Source organism: Ursus arctos, unplaced genomic scaffold, assembly GCF_023065955.2.
Source record: "Ursus arctos isolate Adak ecotype North America unplaced genomic scaffold, UrsArc2.0 scaffold_8, whole genome shotgun sequence".
Lineage (NCBI taxonomy): Eukaryota > Metazoa > Chordata > Mammalia > Carnivora > Ursidae > Ursus > Ursus arctos.
Genome location: NW_026623100.1, coordinates 50,240,643 through 50,258,134, shown reverse-complemented (window position 1 = coordinate 50,258,134; position 17,492 = coordinate 50,240,643). Strand labels below are relative to the sequence as shown.

The 17,492-nt window shown below is 36.1% G+C and overlaps 1 protein-coding gene across 6 annotated transcripts in view; it reads right to left on the bottom strand.

Moving 5' to 3' along the window:
* ANAPC1 (anaphase promoting complex subunit 1) overlaps positions 1-17,492 on the bottom strand; it is a 94,164-nt gene that overhangs the window by 47,380 nt on the left and 29,292 nt on the right. For all 6 annotated transcript variants that reach the window (XM_057309075.1, XM_048222649.2, XM_048222650.2 and 3 more), the window contains 9 exons: positions 15,252-15,326; positions 13,000-13,268; positions 11,676-11,767; positions 10,602-10,750; positions 7,856-7,934; positions 7,394-7,430; positions 7,232-7,302; positions 4,719-4,897; positions 1,670-1,884 (listed from right to left, as the gene is read on the bottom strand). In XM_057309075.1, the coding sequence (XP_057165058.1) occupies positions 1,670-1,884; positions 4,719-4,897; positions 7,232-7,302; positions 7,394-7,430; positions 7,856-7,934; positions 10,602-10,750; positions 11,676-11,767; positions 13,000-13,268; positions 15,252-15,326 (1,166 nt within the window). The remainder of the gene's footprint in view (positions 1-1,669; positions 1,885-4,718; positions 4,898-7,231; positions 7,303-7,393; positions 7,431-7,855; positions 7,935-10,601; positions 10,751-11,675; positions 11,768-12,999; positions 13,269-15,251; positions 15,327-17,492) is intronic.

Here is a 17,492-nt window from a genome sequence, read left to right as displayed (position 1 = left end):
GTGCCACTTCTGTGGCCTGTACACAGAAAGGACAGAAAGTCCCTATAGTAGAGGTCAGTGGATTTTATGGTGTCTCCAGGAAAAAAAAGAATTAGTTTCACTTACATGACTGCTAAGACTTACAGGATTAATAGCACTATAAATAAGTTACATTCAGAGTTAAAATGGCTTCAGTGGGCTATATTTGGAAACTAATACACCACACTTAACTTGTTTCTATGTTAAATTACATTCCATATAGCCCCTTAAAGCAAAATCAAACAGAAATTGTGGAAGTAGGGGCATTTATAACCAGGAAACACTTAACAAAAGTTCTATCTTTTGCTGAGATATCTGTGTTAGGATACAGAAATACCCCGTCAGAGGTTAACATTTTCTTTGCAGACAAAGTTATTCATAAGTATGTTTTTCTCCCTAACTGTACACACATACAGCTACTTTTCTAGTTTTTTTGGTGAGAAAAATCTGCTGTTTCAAGATTCTTTAGGAACAGTGCCCCATGTTAATTTAGAATCCAAAAAACTCAAGGCCATATCCCATAGAACTTTTTAGCAGAAACCTTAAACATAATCTGCAAAACTGTAATAATGAAAACAAAATACTATAATCCCTTCTATCTGAGATATAACTGATTATAAAGGTAAAAAAAAAAACTAGCCTCATAGAATCAATGAACTCAGTTAATAATCATGGCTAATTGCACTGAGCTTTACTACGTACTGGGTAGTGTTCTAAGCACTATATAGATATAACTCATTCTATACACAGGGCAACCCTGTGAGGTATGAATGCTACAATTATGCCTATTCTTATAGTTGAAACAACTGAGGCAGCAAGAAGTTAAGTAGTTCATCCAAAGACACCCAGCACATCCAGAGCCCACACCAGCCACTATGTTTTCACACAACTTCTCTGTCCCTCAGACTCCTCAGTTATAGGTGACTAATACCTAGGTACACATGGAGAGGACAATGAGAGGCAGATTAGGACTAACTCAGATCTTCAGCACCCTGTGGCTCGGTATAGGATGATCCTTCTCCATAAAGCAGGACCACCGTAAGCAATGCAAAAAGAACCAGAAAACAGTGGTGGAAAATGACAGGTGACAGACACAGCAGGTAACAGGACAGGAGAGAATTTTCAAATATAAGTTGAACTGTCCCAAGGCTCTGGAATATCACAGGATGGTTACTACTGAGCATTACAATTATCATGGGATATAATATATGTTAGAGAATGGCAGTAGAGAAGATTTATAAAGTATTACCTATCATATCAGAAAAAAAAATAGTGGTATAAGTTTAAGCTACATTAAAACTTACATATATACATATACATATATATATATATACATATACACACACACATATTTTTTTCCTCATCAAGATACAGAAAAAGGAGTTCAGAGTTTTGCTTTGTTTGTAAATTCTTACAGTAACTAAGCAAAATGGACTTTCTAAATAGCACACAGCTGTATTTCGAGAGGAGGAGGGTCACATGTCATCAGACACTCTTGTGTTATCAAATGACAAAATATTTTGAAAAAATGTATGGTTTACCGAGGATGGATAAAAACTTAAAATACATGGTACTTGTAACTCTGAAATGTCTTTTTAGGGTTTTCAGTGTTAAAAAACACTGACAACAGATAACAACATGCCTCCTTTACCTGTTTTCTTTTTCCTCAATGAACTCGTGATCACTGAGTTCTGGGTACTGTACTACATTGACACGGACGGGATGCGCACTTTGAAGAAGCCTTCGCACGTCCTGCACTCTTAAATCTTCACTCCATATTAACGACATAACCTCCTGATTCATGTCATTCATGCCATCATCTTCCTCCTCAGTTTCTGTTCCTGAAGGAACATCTGATGAGAGCACCTGAGTAACAGACTTGGTTGTAATAATAATTTAAAAACCAAACACCATGCACTTACTGAACACAAGGATATACAGGATAATGTACCGTGACTATCGTACAGAGAAAATACATATTCCAAAGCAAGGCTGGTTTGGGTTCCCAGTGTATACTAGGACTCTAATCTAGAAGTCTTTTTTAAAAGTACAATTTATTGCTCACTCGGGAAAACTGTTTATTGAGCCAAGGGAAAAACTTTAAATTTAGGACAAAAGTCAGGAAGCTGATTCCACCAAAGCATTCTAAATAAATTTTAAAAATCTAACTATATCCTAAATATCTTAAAAAGAAAACAAATTACTGCAAGTGGAATATGAAACCCACTCACTATTACTAAAGAACCCACACAAACATAAATATTATCTTCAATTAATATAAGCAGAAGAAAACAACTGGAAGGATATATACCAAGGGCTGGAGGAAGTTGAACATATTCTACTTTAGTACTTTAAATGGATCATTATTGGTTTTCACCTTTTTTTAAAATAAGAATGTCCTAAATAAAAATGTCTTAATCAGAAAGTGGCTGCAGCAAAACAAATGAAAAAGGTTAATCCCTTGATTATCATTCTGTCCCAGAAACTCAGCATGTGCTTTCATATGAGCCTTCCCGTCCAAATAATTCAATAGCATAAAATCTCATTTTCTCTGAAGAACTTTATACTCCTTTAACAAAAGACTAACTCCCAATTAAAACGCTAAAGTTTTGCAACATTTAACATAGAAACAACATTAGCCTAAAGAAATTATGGCAGATATGACTAACTGATCCCTCTTACTTAGTTCATAAATATTCATTATGGTTCCTATGGAATACCTAATCTTTTTTTTTTTTTAAGATTTTATTCATTTATTTATTTGAGAGAGAGAGAACATGAGAGGGGGGAGGATCAGAGGGAGAAAGCAGACTTCCCGCTGAGCAGTGAGCCCAATGCGGACTCGATCCTGGGACTCCAGGATCATGATCTGAGCCAAAGGCAGTCGCTTAACCAATTGAGCCACCCAGGCGCCCTGGAATATCTAAGTTTAAAAGAAACTATTCTACTGGGAGACTTAGGTATAAAGTAAAGATCCAAATAGCTGATAAACTGAATTTCAATGAGTCATAAAAGGTAGCCTCAAATAATATAAAATGTAACCTCAGATAACTGAATTTAGATAGAATTACTTAAAATGACATCTAAATAGATGAAAGATTATTAATACCATTTGGTTTCAGTGATAATGATGTTAAACTGCTCTCACTCACAGTAACAAATGAGCTATAAAAGCTAAAACTTGGGGCGCCTGAGTGGCGCAGTCGTTAAGCGTCTGCCTTCGGCTCAGGGTGTGATCCCGGCGTTCTGGGATTGAGCCCCACATCAGGCTCCTCCGCTATGAGTCTGCTTCTTCCTCTCCCACTCCCCCTGCTTGTGTTCCCTCTCTCGCTGGCTGTCTCTGTCACATAAATAAATAAAATCTTTAAAAAAAAAAAAAAAAAAGCTAAAACTTATCTTGGTAAAGGAAAGAATAATCATATTAGCAAAAAAAAAAAGGGGGGGGTTTCTGTTTAAAGTAGGACAAACACTAATTCAACTAAGAGCTATTATATGAGTGCAGATTATAAGAGAGATATGCTGGGCCAGCCTGCCAGAGATGGGATCCCATGGAAACTGCTTTTCTCATAGATCCAGTAGGCAACTCTGACGTTAGGAATTAAATTTTGATACAGACTCTGAAGCTCTGAAGAAGCATTAATAGCCTAAGACCTAATGTGGATTACAAATAGTTACAATACTTTGATTAATATGTGTTGGTTCAAAAGCTAATACAAGATGAGGCAAATTTGGGCTGTTCTCCTGGGGATATAAACAAAGTACAAACGGGGCTTCTAGGTGGCTCAGTTGGTTGGGCGTACAATTCTTGATTTCAGCTCATGTCATGATCTCAGGGTCATGAGACTGAGCCCCGTGTCGGGCTTCATGCTGTGAAAAGCCTGCTTAGGATTCTCTCTCTCCCTCTCTTTCTGTCCCTTCACCCCACTCACTCTAAAAACAAAAACAAAACAAAAAAACCCCAAAGTACGAGAGTCACCAAGAGTGGGAAAATCTTCCCTGAATCTCTATGATCCTCAGGGTAATGTAGTGCTACCATTTATATCTTTTTAAGTTAAACAGAGTTCTAGAAAAAGTAGTTGAAATTCCATTTTTAAGTTTTAAAAGAGGCTGATTTTAAAAGAGATAATTGGAGAGTAATGATGTATTTCATTTTCTATTTGTAAGCTTCTCAGAACCCATTCTTTATAAAAGCAGGAGACTGACAAAGAACAGAATTTCAGGAGGAATAACCTAAGACATCTTCTAAACAACTTTAGTGTCCCCCATCCCAGCTTCCAAAAAATCCTTTCCTGGAGCTTCAGTTTTATGTGATTAAACAGATATATTTACACCTATTTAAAAGGTTAAATTCAAGAAATTCAACATATCAAAAGAGTATGAAAGAGAAAATAGTTACATATTCAAATTGAGGATATATTTAATTACCAATATAGTACAAGTAGAGAAAGAGTCACGGTAGTGGATCTACTGACTCAGCACTTGTCCTGACTCAAAGGAAAGGTCTAGGCAAGAAAGAGCCTTCACAAAATGTTCCCATGTTCAATTTATAAATAAAATCTGCTCAGTTACAAACTTCATATGGCATACAATATAAAAGACAAACCGATATGTACACTTGTAGAAAGACTTAAAAGAAAAATGAAGAACATTTCTACTTTGAGACTAAATCTGAACTTCGAACTTTCTACGCTGATACTCACAGATTTCCCTTTGGGTAAGTTTCCTTCACAGGCCTGCTTGGAAAGATCCTGACGTCCGATCAGGAGACAGACAGCTTCTGGCCAGTCTGAAGCAGGCTGCTCGCGACAGTGGTAAATTGCATCTCTGATGGGAAGGGCAATTCCAAAGGGAAGAGTTTCCAAGTCTCTTAAAGTGAAACCTTGTGATGAAAGGAAGGGAGAAAATTTTTCATTTAGACCTGCCACTGTCCCAATTATCCTCTGACTCAAGTTAATCATCATCTATCCTGACAAAAAAGAAATCAATTTTATTCATCTTACTACCAGACTAGTGTCTTGACATCAAGGATTAGTATAAAAGTTCCCTTTAAAAGAACTAAAACCGGGACACCTGGGTGGCTCAGTCAGTTAAGCATCTGCCTTCAGCTCAGGTCCTGGGATGGAGCTCTGCATCAGGCTCAGCAGGGAGCCTGTTTTTCCCTCTCCCTCTCCCTGCTTCTGCTCTCTCACTCACTCTGTCAAATAAATAAATAAAATCTTTAAAAAATAATAATAAAAGAACTAAAAACCTTAAGAGAAAGAGAAACAACCCAATAGCAAAGAAAGGAAGGACGAAAAGACTTTCCCAAAGAGGAAACACAAATGGGCAATAAACATATGAAAAGTGATCAGGAAAGTTCATATTAAAATCACCAAAATTATAATTTCACACTCACTTGACAAATATTAAAGTAAATCAACAGCTAGTGTTGGCAACTATGCAGAGCAACAGTAATTCCCACCCACTGGTACAATCAATCACTTTGGAAAACACGTGGCAGGTACAGATAGGTCCACCTCTATGGTGCATTAACAGCCATACGGAAACTTGTACACAAGTACACCAGGACATAACTACTAAAATACCCAGTAGCAACACTATTCACTATGACAAAAAGAGGGAAGGGAAGAAACAGCCTAAGTGCTATCATCAATAGAATGGATAAATAAATGGTGCTGTAGTCAAACAACAGAGTATGTAGCAGTGAAAATGAATGACCTACTGCTATATGCGTCAACATGGATGCAGTGAAAAAAATTATATCTACGTTCATTTATATGAAGTTCAAAGACATACAATACCAACCAATATACAAAGATGATAAAACTACGGAAAAAATGAGGTAGTACAAAATTTAGGTAGGGCCATGGTTACCAGGAGGGTGTGTGAGAGGAAGATTATCACGTGGAGCAGAGATGCAGGGCCTTCTAAAACACTAGCGATGTTCTATTTATAATGGTAGGTGACCAGTACACAACAATGTTCACATTATTATTCTCTGTACATTTTATACATTCTTTTGTATTTTACCACACTTCATATTTAAAATTTTTCAAATCCTCAGGTAAAATTTATTTTTCTTAGGATTTTCTAAATTTTATACTACAAATTATGTTATTTATTAATAATGAAAGTTAATTATTGAGGTAAAAATATTTCATTATGAGAATAACACTTATAAAATATTATATAATATACAAATAGAACTAATTCACCTAATATTTTTCAGGACAGGTATCCTATCTATAGTTCTATAGGACAATTATTGTAATTTTCAAGGGAGCATATAAAAAACAGCAAAAAAACTAAGACATTTAAAATACTCTTTAAGAATTTAGACATCCTGTAATATTCATTACATCACTACATTATAACATAGTCCATAACACTGCCATTTTTTTTAAAGATTTTATTTATTTATTTGACAGAGAGAGACAGCCAGTGAGAGAGGGAACACAAGCAGGGGGAGTGGGAGAGGAAGAAGCAGGCTCCTAGCGGAGAAGCCTGATGTGGGGCTCGATCCCAGAATGCTGGGATCATGCCCTGAGCCGAAGGCAGACGCCTAACAACTGCGCCACCCAGGCGCCCCAACACTGCCATTTTTTTATATCTTCGTATCCATAACTTAAAGGTTTTTTTCAGCTCTTCATTTTCAAAAAAAAATGTCTTTAGTATTTTACTCCGTTTAAAGCCTAAGAGCACTGGCTTTGGGAAAAGGGAATAGGGAACTCCTTTCTTCCCATCTCTTCCTCCCAACTGTATTCTCATCTTGGAGCCTCCATCACTAGCCTATATTCTTCAAAAGCATACCCTGAAATGTCTGTATAATTACTTTTAGATTTTACCAGAAATACTCCCTTCTGACATGTGAGTATTACAATGGCTTCAAGTGTGAACGTGTAATGACTAAGGTCCTCCATTTTGAGGCCAGTCTGCAGAGTCACAGCTTTGACTGGCCTAAGGTGAATAGTAAATAAACATTTCTTACCCACTGAGAGATAAAAAGCTTCCATATGCCATGGAAGCTGTGACAAGTTCAGGGAAGTGTGGCTTAATGGGCCACAATCTTGGTCCTGCAGGACCCTTTCACAGAGTGAGAGCCCCTGTCCTGCCTCCCAGTTCTAGAACTGGGCCTACTGAGGAAGGTGGTGTCTGGGCGAAAGCAGGCACCAGCATCTCAAAGACATGTAAAAAGTAACAAGGACTACCTTACCTACATTAGTCATCCAGACAACTAATCGTTCAGCTAGACTAGAAACTGATGTAGAATGCTTGAAACTAAACCTGTAAGGGAATGAACATGAAGTTATTCAACAGTAAAACACAATAGTGCTTTATATTTCTAATATATAAGCACAATCTGAATAAAAGTCACCTGTTTTCTTCTTGTTCTGCTTGTGACTTCTGGGGGGCTAAAAGGCAACAAAGTGAAATTTTATTTTAATAGTCATCCTCATTAAAAAAACATAACACATAGAAGACCTTTGGAATAAAAATTCACTAACAAATAACTCCTAAAAAATAACAAAATAAGCAATCCTTTGGCAGGCTGGAAACTAATAATTTCCCTGAGGCTAAAATAGTCCTCTTTACATACACTAGAAAAACAAAAAAATTGTTAAATTTGAAGTACTCCTGGTCTCTGAAAATCAGCTGTGGACTGCAGACTAGAACAGTAAAAAAGGTCACCTCTAAAATGAAGCCAGACGTGGCCTCTAAAGCAAACACTTAGGAAATTTTTCATTTTTTAATTTCAACTCTGATATCAAAGTTTATAAAAATTTGTTTTGGAAAAAAAATAATTCATTTTGGGAAGCCTAACACTACACTGACTTACCTATAGTTATTCTGGATAAATACTGTGAGGATTCCTCGGAAACAGAGCTCTCATTACCAAGTATGTAGAGTGCAATACTCTGCATAAGGAGAAAATTAACATTATTTTTTAAACGAATGAGGTATAATTACATACAGGAAAATTCATCCATTTTAGGTGTACAGCTCTGAGTATGGACAAACATTATACAATAATATAACATTACAATCACAATATCGAACACTTCCATCACATCAAAAAAACCTCTCCTATCCCTCTGTAGACAATCCACTCCTCCTACACCAGAAACAATTCACCTGTCTTCTTTCCCTATAGTTTCGCCTATTCTACAATGTCGCATAAATGAATCTTAGAATATGTAATCTTCTGTGCCCTACTTCTTTAACTTAGCATTCCTTTGAGATTCATTCACATGACTGCATGCGTCAGTGCTTTGTTTTATTGCTGAGTAGCAGTCCACTACGCAGATTTACCAAACTTTCTCTATTCATCAACTGATGGAAACCTGGATTGTTTCTGTTAAGTTAACCTTAACCCAAACCCTTCTCCACTTTGGCCTTCAAAGTTCTCATCTGAATATTTGCTACTTGCTACTACCACCAAGAGCTACACCTGCAAGTAGCTTTTTTTTTTTTTCCTGAAAGAAAGTAGCACAATTCTATTAAAATTTTACCACAATGCTGGACAATCTTAAAAATCCTATATTCTAAACCAATACAAGCATTGCAAATGACATATTCCTGAACCTAACATCATATCTAACAAAAAAAAAAGTCATAATATGAATACCTGTAAGTTGACTAACATAATTTAAGTTGGAGGCTGACCGACTTGGTATATTCGTATTTCTCTGGCTCCTCTTTGTGGCTAGAGACTATACCAGGTCTACCTCCCATTCAGCAGAGTTGGACAGGACCAATATATTCAGTGGTTTCGCTTAAATGTTTCGACACAAGCATCAAGGGATGTGGAAGTTCTGGGATTAACCTGCTCTTAATATTCTGTGAATGTATTTAATGCCATTGAACTAAATGTACACTTAAAAACAGTTAAAATAATAAATATCACATTATGTAGATTTTACCACCATTTTTTAAAAAAAGCAGAACCACTATTTTACATGTCTGTTTCAGAGCCACAGGGAACTCTGAAGCCTCTCTCAACATGAAGCAGAGCAGTATGCATTTTAAGGAAAAGACATGTGGGGTACAAAGACATTGACAACCAGTGATAACCTGTGGAGGAGACAAAAGCATGGGGTTCTCCTGTAAGCCCAGGAAGGCCCCATCTCTGGAAAGGTACACAAAGGACCTGTAGGCCAGCTGCTCCTGGGAGAAGGGACTAAGGAACAGGAGCGTGAAAGAACACACCTTTACCAAAGTCCTTTGGTTCTATTGAAGGTTTGACCCTGGATATGTATTAACTATTCAAAGTGAACTAATTTTTTAAAGTAAGTAAAGATGTGTTTCTTTGGAGAAAAAACTCAAGTAGGATTTTTTTGTAGCTACCGACATGCTGATTGTAAAATTTAAATGAAAAGGCAAAGGAACTAAAATAGCTAAACAATTCTGAAAAAGAAGAGTAACAAAAGGAATTGTCACACTAACCAATTTTTAAGACTCACTATACAGCTACAGTAATGAATGCAGTGTGGACAGCAACACAGATCAATGGACTACAATAGAAAGCCCAGAAATAGATCCACAAAAGTGTGGCCAATTAATTTTTGACAAAAGTACAAAAGCAATAGAGAAAGGAGAGTCTTCTCAACAAATGGTGTTAAAAGAACTGGACACCCAAATGGAATAACCTTAACTTAAACCTTATATGTTATTTAAAAAAAAAATTATCAGAATGGATTATAGATCTAAGTATAAGGCATAAAACTATAAACTTCTGCAAAAAAAACATAGGAGACAGTAACTGTGCCCTAAAGTTGAACAATGAATTCTTAGACACCAAAAGCACTATCCATAAAAGAAAAACTGGATAAACTGGCTTCAATAAAATTAAACATTTTTGCTCTGCTAAAAGAAACATTAAGAAAATGATCAGACATGACAGCTATAAACCAGAAGAAAATATTTACAATCCACATAGCTGACAAAACCTCCTATCTAGAACTCTCTAAACATCATACGCCATTAAGGAAATGCAAATTAAAACCACAATGAGATACTACTACACATCTATCAGAAATAGCAAGAATTAAAAATCATGACCATACCAAACACTGACAAGGATGTAGAGAAACTGGAACTCTCACAATTGATGGTGAGAATGTAAAATGGTATGGCTGCTCTGAAAAATACTTACCCTTATAACCATCAATCCCACATCTGGGTATCTACTCTTGGGAAATAAAAATTTACATTCACACAAAAACCTAGGCATGAATGTTTATAGGAGCTATAGTCATAACTGCTAAAAACTGGGAACAACCCAAATATCTTCAACAGATGAATGGGTAACCACTGAGAAACATCCCACGAAGGACTAGCGCTCAGCAATTAAATGCAACAAACTGCTGACACAGGCAACAACTTGGATGAATCGTGAAAGCTTGTGGGAAGTTTTGGGGGTGATGGAACTGTTCTGTGGCCTAATTATGGTGGTAATTACATGAACCTATACATTTGTTGAAATTCACAGAAATGTACACAAAATGAAAAAAAGTAAATTTTTTGGTATAATTTTAAAAATTAAGTTTAAAAAGAAAAAAATAAACAAGGTAGGCAATACATACCAAGACTACCAGTCTGCTTCTTTCGCATATTCCAGGAAGGTAAGGATAGGGTGGCATTCCTTCACCCTTCAGACAAGAACTCACCCAATGATAAATACTTGGTGGCTCAGAAGTAAAAAATGATGGATGATGCATAAATCCTGTTTGACCTTTAGAATTAGATAAACATTTATAAAGACACAAGAATATATTAAGATAATACCGTTTCCTCTTTTTTTTTTTTTTAAAGTAGGTTCCACGACAAGCACGGAGCCCAACATGGGGCTTGAACTCACAACCGTGAGATGAGGACCTGAGCCAAGATCAAGAGTCGAATGCTCAATCTACTAAGTCACCCAGGTGCCCCACAATACCATTTTATTCTAAAGGGAAAATATCAGTATCTGCCATTTGGAAACAATCAGAATAACATTTTTCTCCAAAATACTTCATGTTTTCTGTCACAGAAAATAACTGACTATATTATAACATGCGGAATCTAAATGACTACTATCATATCCCATTCTGAATGGAAATTTAGCAAATTCTTGTACTCAAGGCATATAAAGAATCTAACCAAAATTTTGTACCCTAATCCTAAAGGTGAGAAAACAAGAGAACCCTAGGATTCCACTCTAACAACTGGGCTCCGATCTTGAGTCCCTGTAGTTCAAGGTCTATGGTGGTAGAGTGGTGATGGAAATGTTCTGTACCTGTACTATGCAATATGGCAGCCACTACCCTATGTGGCTACTGAACACTTGAAATGTGGCTACTGCAACTAAATAAGGAATTGATTTTTCAGTATGAATTAATTTAAGTAACATTTGGTTGTTTGCTACTGATTAGACAGCTCTACAGCAAAGCATCCTTAGCACTTGGGGATGGGTAAAATTTTTCCCAGACACTGAAGAGGTTAATGTTATCTCGCGCTGTATGTCAGAGCTCAAACACTACAAACTGAAATCTACCTGATGGAAAGATACCACCTTTGACTTAGACACTAGAGGTAAGAAATATACTGCTATTCACTGAGAAAGATATAAGCAAACATCACTCCCAGTTTAGAAAATGTTTAACGGCTTAAACACTTACCTTGATCAATTGTGCACACTTGTCCAGCAGTTCTGACAAGTGTTGGGTAATCTCTATAGTAATGATCTACATAAGGTTCCAATTTTAAATCCCTAAAACGATAAGTGCATATAAAAAAGAAATGAAAAGAAAGGTATTAAAGCATTTTCCCCCACAGAGTTAGGATTCATCGGTTCAACTTTTCAATTTAAAGAACTTATGACAAAGAATATCATCAAATCTAGAGTCCCTTTATTCTATTTCTGGACCTTGAAGTGACCAAAATAACAAACGCAACCTAAACTTTTTGCTAGATAAATTTTATGGGGGTAAAACTAGTTTCTCTTCCATTATTTGTTTTATTGTCTTCAGCAAATTATCTCTATGAACCTCATATTTTCTTCCAGAAAGTAGGTAAATTCTCCTTTACTCATGCAGAAGGTTTGAAGATTAAATAAGATACATATGTAAAAAATAGCTTTAAGAATGTAAACATTATAAAAATGTTACTTATTTCAGAAAGCCACGATTATGGTTTGGAAGTCATTTCATTACAAAAGAATTTTCATGCTAGTAATGATTTGTCATAAAAAAAACTGACAATCAATTAAAATTGCCATATTTCAGAAAAGAATTTCAGAGTCTCGAGGAAGATCACAGAAATTAGAAAATGTGCTATAATCTTAACTCAGAGGTTGACATTTCTATTCAAATTCAGCTTTCTTTACTACCAAGGGTCACAAAGGCTGAAATAGCACCCAAATCTGACCTTCAGAATTCAGTGCCAAACACAATCTTATTATGGACACACTACAAGAGCCTCAAAGAGAGGGACAACCACAGACTGAGAAAACAAAAACACAGCAAAAAGAACCCTCAACTAACAAACAATATTCATGTTCTTAGAAACAAACTTAGACAAGTTTCATCATCATTAAAACAGGGATCACAATACCTACAATTCATATATGTAAACTACGATTGTGTTAACTATACCTCCTATTTGACTTTAGGTATTACTGTAAAACAGCAGGTGTTCTAGAACGCCCACCACAGTGTAGTCATCCTGTCAAAATGAAGAGCTGAACAGGTCACCTCCGTTGTTTAACACACTTTTGTGACTTCCCACTAAACTTAGGACAAAGACTAAGAACCCCATAAAAACCCACAAGGCCTTTTCATAGCCAGTACCTTCAAACACTTCTGTGGTTTATAAAAAATGCTCTGGTTTTCTGAAAAGGTAGATTTCAGAAATTTATTTGCAAGGTTCCTATATGACATTCAGGGCTGAGATCAAGTCATCTAAGAACCTCTTGGCAGTTTCTAATCTACAAACAATATTTACCTTGCCAACTGAACAAGAAGGCCAACAAGTGAACGAATTCCTTCTCCCATTAGAGTATTCAACTTAAGCTCCTCATAGACAAGGTGAAGAACAAAAAAAATTGCAGGTATATGAGTAAACAGAAGTGTAGAAGAATCCAGAATAAGATTCTGTGAAAAATCCTCATCCTTCATCTGTGAAACTTCCAAAGGACTTAAGCATAAAGATCTATTCAAAAGATGAGACTCAACATTCTGGTGGTAGTCTGAATTTAGTAAATACTCCCAGTCCTGAGAAAAATAAAGAAGATATTAATTTTTAAAATAATGCCTCCTTGTGATGTCATCATTAAAACAATTCAAGTTCTATTTTCACATTAAGTTGAAAAAAATCACAAAGCTTAAAAATTAGACCCACATCAAAATAGCTAAGCAATTTCTAGATGCCAGCAATAGACATTAAGACAAACCACTTCAAAACCCATTTGAAAAATTTTAGTCATGCCCTATTAGGAAAGACTGAGAGAAGAATCCCCCACGATTTACAAAGATTGAGAAAGAAAATTAAGATTAACTTAGGTGATTTCTTATGAAGCCAAAAGTACAGAATAAAAGGTGGGAAGTGTAGATAGGCAAGTTTAGTGACCATTACACTGATCTGTATTTTGGTAAGGTGAGAAGTCTACTTGTGTCCAGTTAGTATATTTACCTATGTTTATAAGATGCTGGGGCTGGCAATTACAACCTAATAATCAACTGAATTTTATATTCACACTGATTGTACTCCATTTTCCAAGTATTGAGTCTGTTCTGGTTTCCACTTTGATTTATTGTATCGTGTTGAGAGAATATGATATGCTATTTTCAGGTCCTGGAATTCACTGATGTTTTTGTAAGGTTTAATACAGTATGTTATTCTAACTTAAACACTCTTGGACCAGGTACAGAAAGAACAAACCATAGAAGTAAAAAATTGATGAGTAACGAAAATTTTTAAATATCTGTTCATCAAAAAACACTATTAAGTCATATACTGAAGAGAAAATATTACCAAAACGTACACAACTCATATCCAGAATATACAAAGAACTTCTACAGCTCAATAAATATTTTTAAAAATCCAATTAAAAACTCATAAAAAGTTTGAGCAGAAACTTGACAAAAAGATAAGTAGCCAATAAAAACATAAAGAAGTGTTTAACACAATTAGTCATGAGGAAAAGGCAAATTAAAACCTAAGAGAAACTACTTTATATATACTCAAATGGTTAAAATGAAAAAGACTGACAACAGCAAATGTTGGCCAAGATGAAGAAAAGAGGAACTCTCATATATCACTGGTCAGATTGTAATGAGGTATAATGAGTTTGGGATCCAGCAATGGCCCATCAATTTCACTGCTAGGTATTTACCCAGAAGAAATGAAAATATATGTCCACAAATACTTGTCACTGAATACTGATGGCAGCCTTATTCATAATCCAACCAAAATTTAGTCAAATAATGGAAACAGCCTAGGTGTCCATCAGCAAAAGAATGTATAAACAAACTATGGTATATTCATACTACTCAGCAATAAAAGGCACAAACTGCTGATATCTGCCACGCCTGGGAGGAATCTCAAAAACATCATGCTAAATCAAAGAAACCTTTATACCAAAGATTATGTACCACATTACTTCATTTACATCAAGTTCTAGAACAGGCAAAATTAACTTATAGTGATAGAATTCCAATCTGTGGTTGCTTCAAGAATAGAGGAAGGGAAGGAAGCGAATGATTAAAAATGGCACATGGAAACTTTATGGAATAATGGAAATGTTTGTGCTTTGAGAGGGGTATGGGTTACAATGAGTGTCCATTTGTCAAAGTTGATCAAACTGTAAACTTCAGATCTGGGCATTTCGTTTATGTAAATTATACCTCAATTTTAAAAAAACTGTTTTGAATCACTTAAGAATATACCCATGGAATCTAATATGATTGAGAACCTAAGCCAGAGGATTAATTAGCAGTAAAACAGCTACAAATCCAAACTCAAATCATGCAGTATTATCTATGTTCAGTCATTTTTAGATGATCATTAAAGACAAAAGTATATGAATAACCACAGGAAACATAACATATCCAACCTTCAAAATAACCGCTATTCAGTATCAAAATGAAGCAAAGGGTGTTAGAAATACACACAAATCAGTAAGAGTACCACTTCTGTAGATTCCAGTACAAGTACTCGCAAATTAATTTGTAGTATCAAGAAATAATAATGCTTACATCATCAGATCCTGTCTCAGAAGGCCTTGCTTTTTTAGGTGCAATGACTGGGGAAAGCGATCCTTCAAAGTCAAACTGAAAGAAAACCCCAAAAAAGATAAAATCATATAAATTAACTGATCATCTTAAAGAATTCAGCTATCAGTTCCACCAATTATGGAAACTAAGGAAAGTCACCAAAACTCATTTTTTCATCTGGAAAAACATGAATACTTTTCCTCTCAGGGGGCTGTGAAGAAGAAATGAAATCATATATACAAGGCACCTAGTACAGTGCCTCGGCTCACAGGCACTGCAATGGTGGTTCCCTTTCCTCCCCGACTTCTGGGATGACACAGATCACCACTGCTTTAGTAAAACAAGAACCTTTAGCCATATCCCAAATATGCTAAGTACAACCCAATGTTAGCCAAATGTCAGAAACAAGCACGCATTATTATTAGAGTCTGTCTACAGTGGACAGGCTAACAATTCTATGGCAGAGACAGGTAGCTACTCTTCAAAGTAAAGAGTTCTCCTCTTTCTCCTGGACCCACAGCTAGGCTACATATCCCTGCCTCCCTCAGAGAAAGGTATGGCCCTATGACAGTGTGACTATGAATGAAAGTGGATGATAGGGACGCCTGGGTGGCTCAGTCGGTTAAGCGTCTGCCTTCAGCTCAGGTCATGATCCGAGGGTCCTGGGATCGAGTTCCACATCAGGCTCTTTGCTCAGCAGGGAGTCTGCTTCTCCCTCTGCCTTTACCTGTCGCTCCCCCTTCTTGTGCTCGCTCTCTCTCTGACAAATAAATAAATAAAATCTTTAAAAAAAGAAAAAGAGAGAAAGAAAGAGGGAGAGAGGGAGAGGAGAAAGAGAAAGACAAAGAGAAAGAGGAGGAAAGGAAAGGAAAGGAAAGGAAAGGAAAGGAAAGGAAAGGAAAGGAGAAGAGAAAGAGAAGGAAAAAAAAAAAAAGAAAAGATGTTACCACTTTCAGGCCCTGTTCATGAAAAACTCCTGTGTATGCTCCTCCAGGCTCTTCTCCTTTGTACCTGACTGATGGAGTCAACCCCAGGGCAATCTTGGAATCTTTGAAGCCTCATGTTGAAGACGGCAGATGCTCCATCAGCCTGGGTCCCTAGTAACTGTGCAGCCTGTTCACCTGCTAAGTACTATATATGAGCAAGACTTAGATTTTTATTGTGTGAGCCATTATACCTTTTGAGGACTTTGTTATATTTAGCCTATCCTAACTCATACAGTTACATAAAAGCACCTTTCTCACAGTTCAGTCTTAGTTCCCCCAGCATCACCTTTGCCACCTCTGCTACTTCACATGTCATTGAACTAGCAATTAATCAATCATAAGTCCATAAATGGCAATGGCTATTTTCCAATGCTTTATTATAAAAACTTACATATTTGTCAATCAATATCGCCCATATGAAAGTTGATTTCATATAAAGATAGATAGCAATAAAGTAATTTTTAAAGCTAAATATCTTATATTTAAATATTCATAAATATGACATTTAAATATCAAATATAAAATGGAATAAAGTAGTTTTTAAAACTGAGTAATTTTAAAACTGATCAAGAGAAAAGATTTTCTTGTGAAGCATTCAAAAAAAACACAGTCCAACTCACACACAATACTATCCAAAAAAAATGACAAGAGTAAAATCAAAGCAACAGATGCATTTGTTAGCTATCTTACCTAAACCTTCAACCAAAATTTAGCACATACGCGCACACCTACATACACACATTCTCTCTCACATATTCTAAGTACCACAGTCATAAAGAATGTCCTTGTTATGGTTATCACATTTATAAGACCTGGTGCTATGAAAAACAACACAGAAATTATCTGATACAGATACCTCTTTGTGGCATATATGGATCTATTTTATTTTCATTATTTTAATATTCTGCAGGTTACCCAACCCTGTTATATGCTTCTGCAGATCCCTGACATTTATCATAACCTGATGTAAAATACTTATCTGCCTTCTCCTGAGACTGTCGAGTCCATGAAAGGAACTATGTTGCCTAATGCATATCTGAAAAGCCAGGCATCACGCCTGGCCCCCAGCAGAGGTTCAACCTCTAACGAAAATATGAGCATCCTGAAGGACACAAAACGTCAACCCCAGATGCAACCACTCACAGAATGTGAGAACCAGAAGGAAACAGTATCTGGTCCAGACCTCCATTTAACACATCAATAAATTAAGGAAGACCCAAAACAATGCCAAAAATCA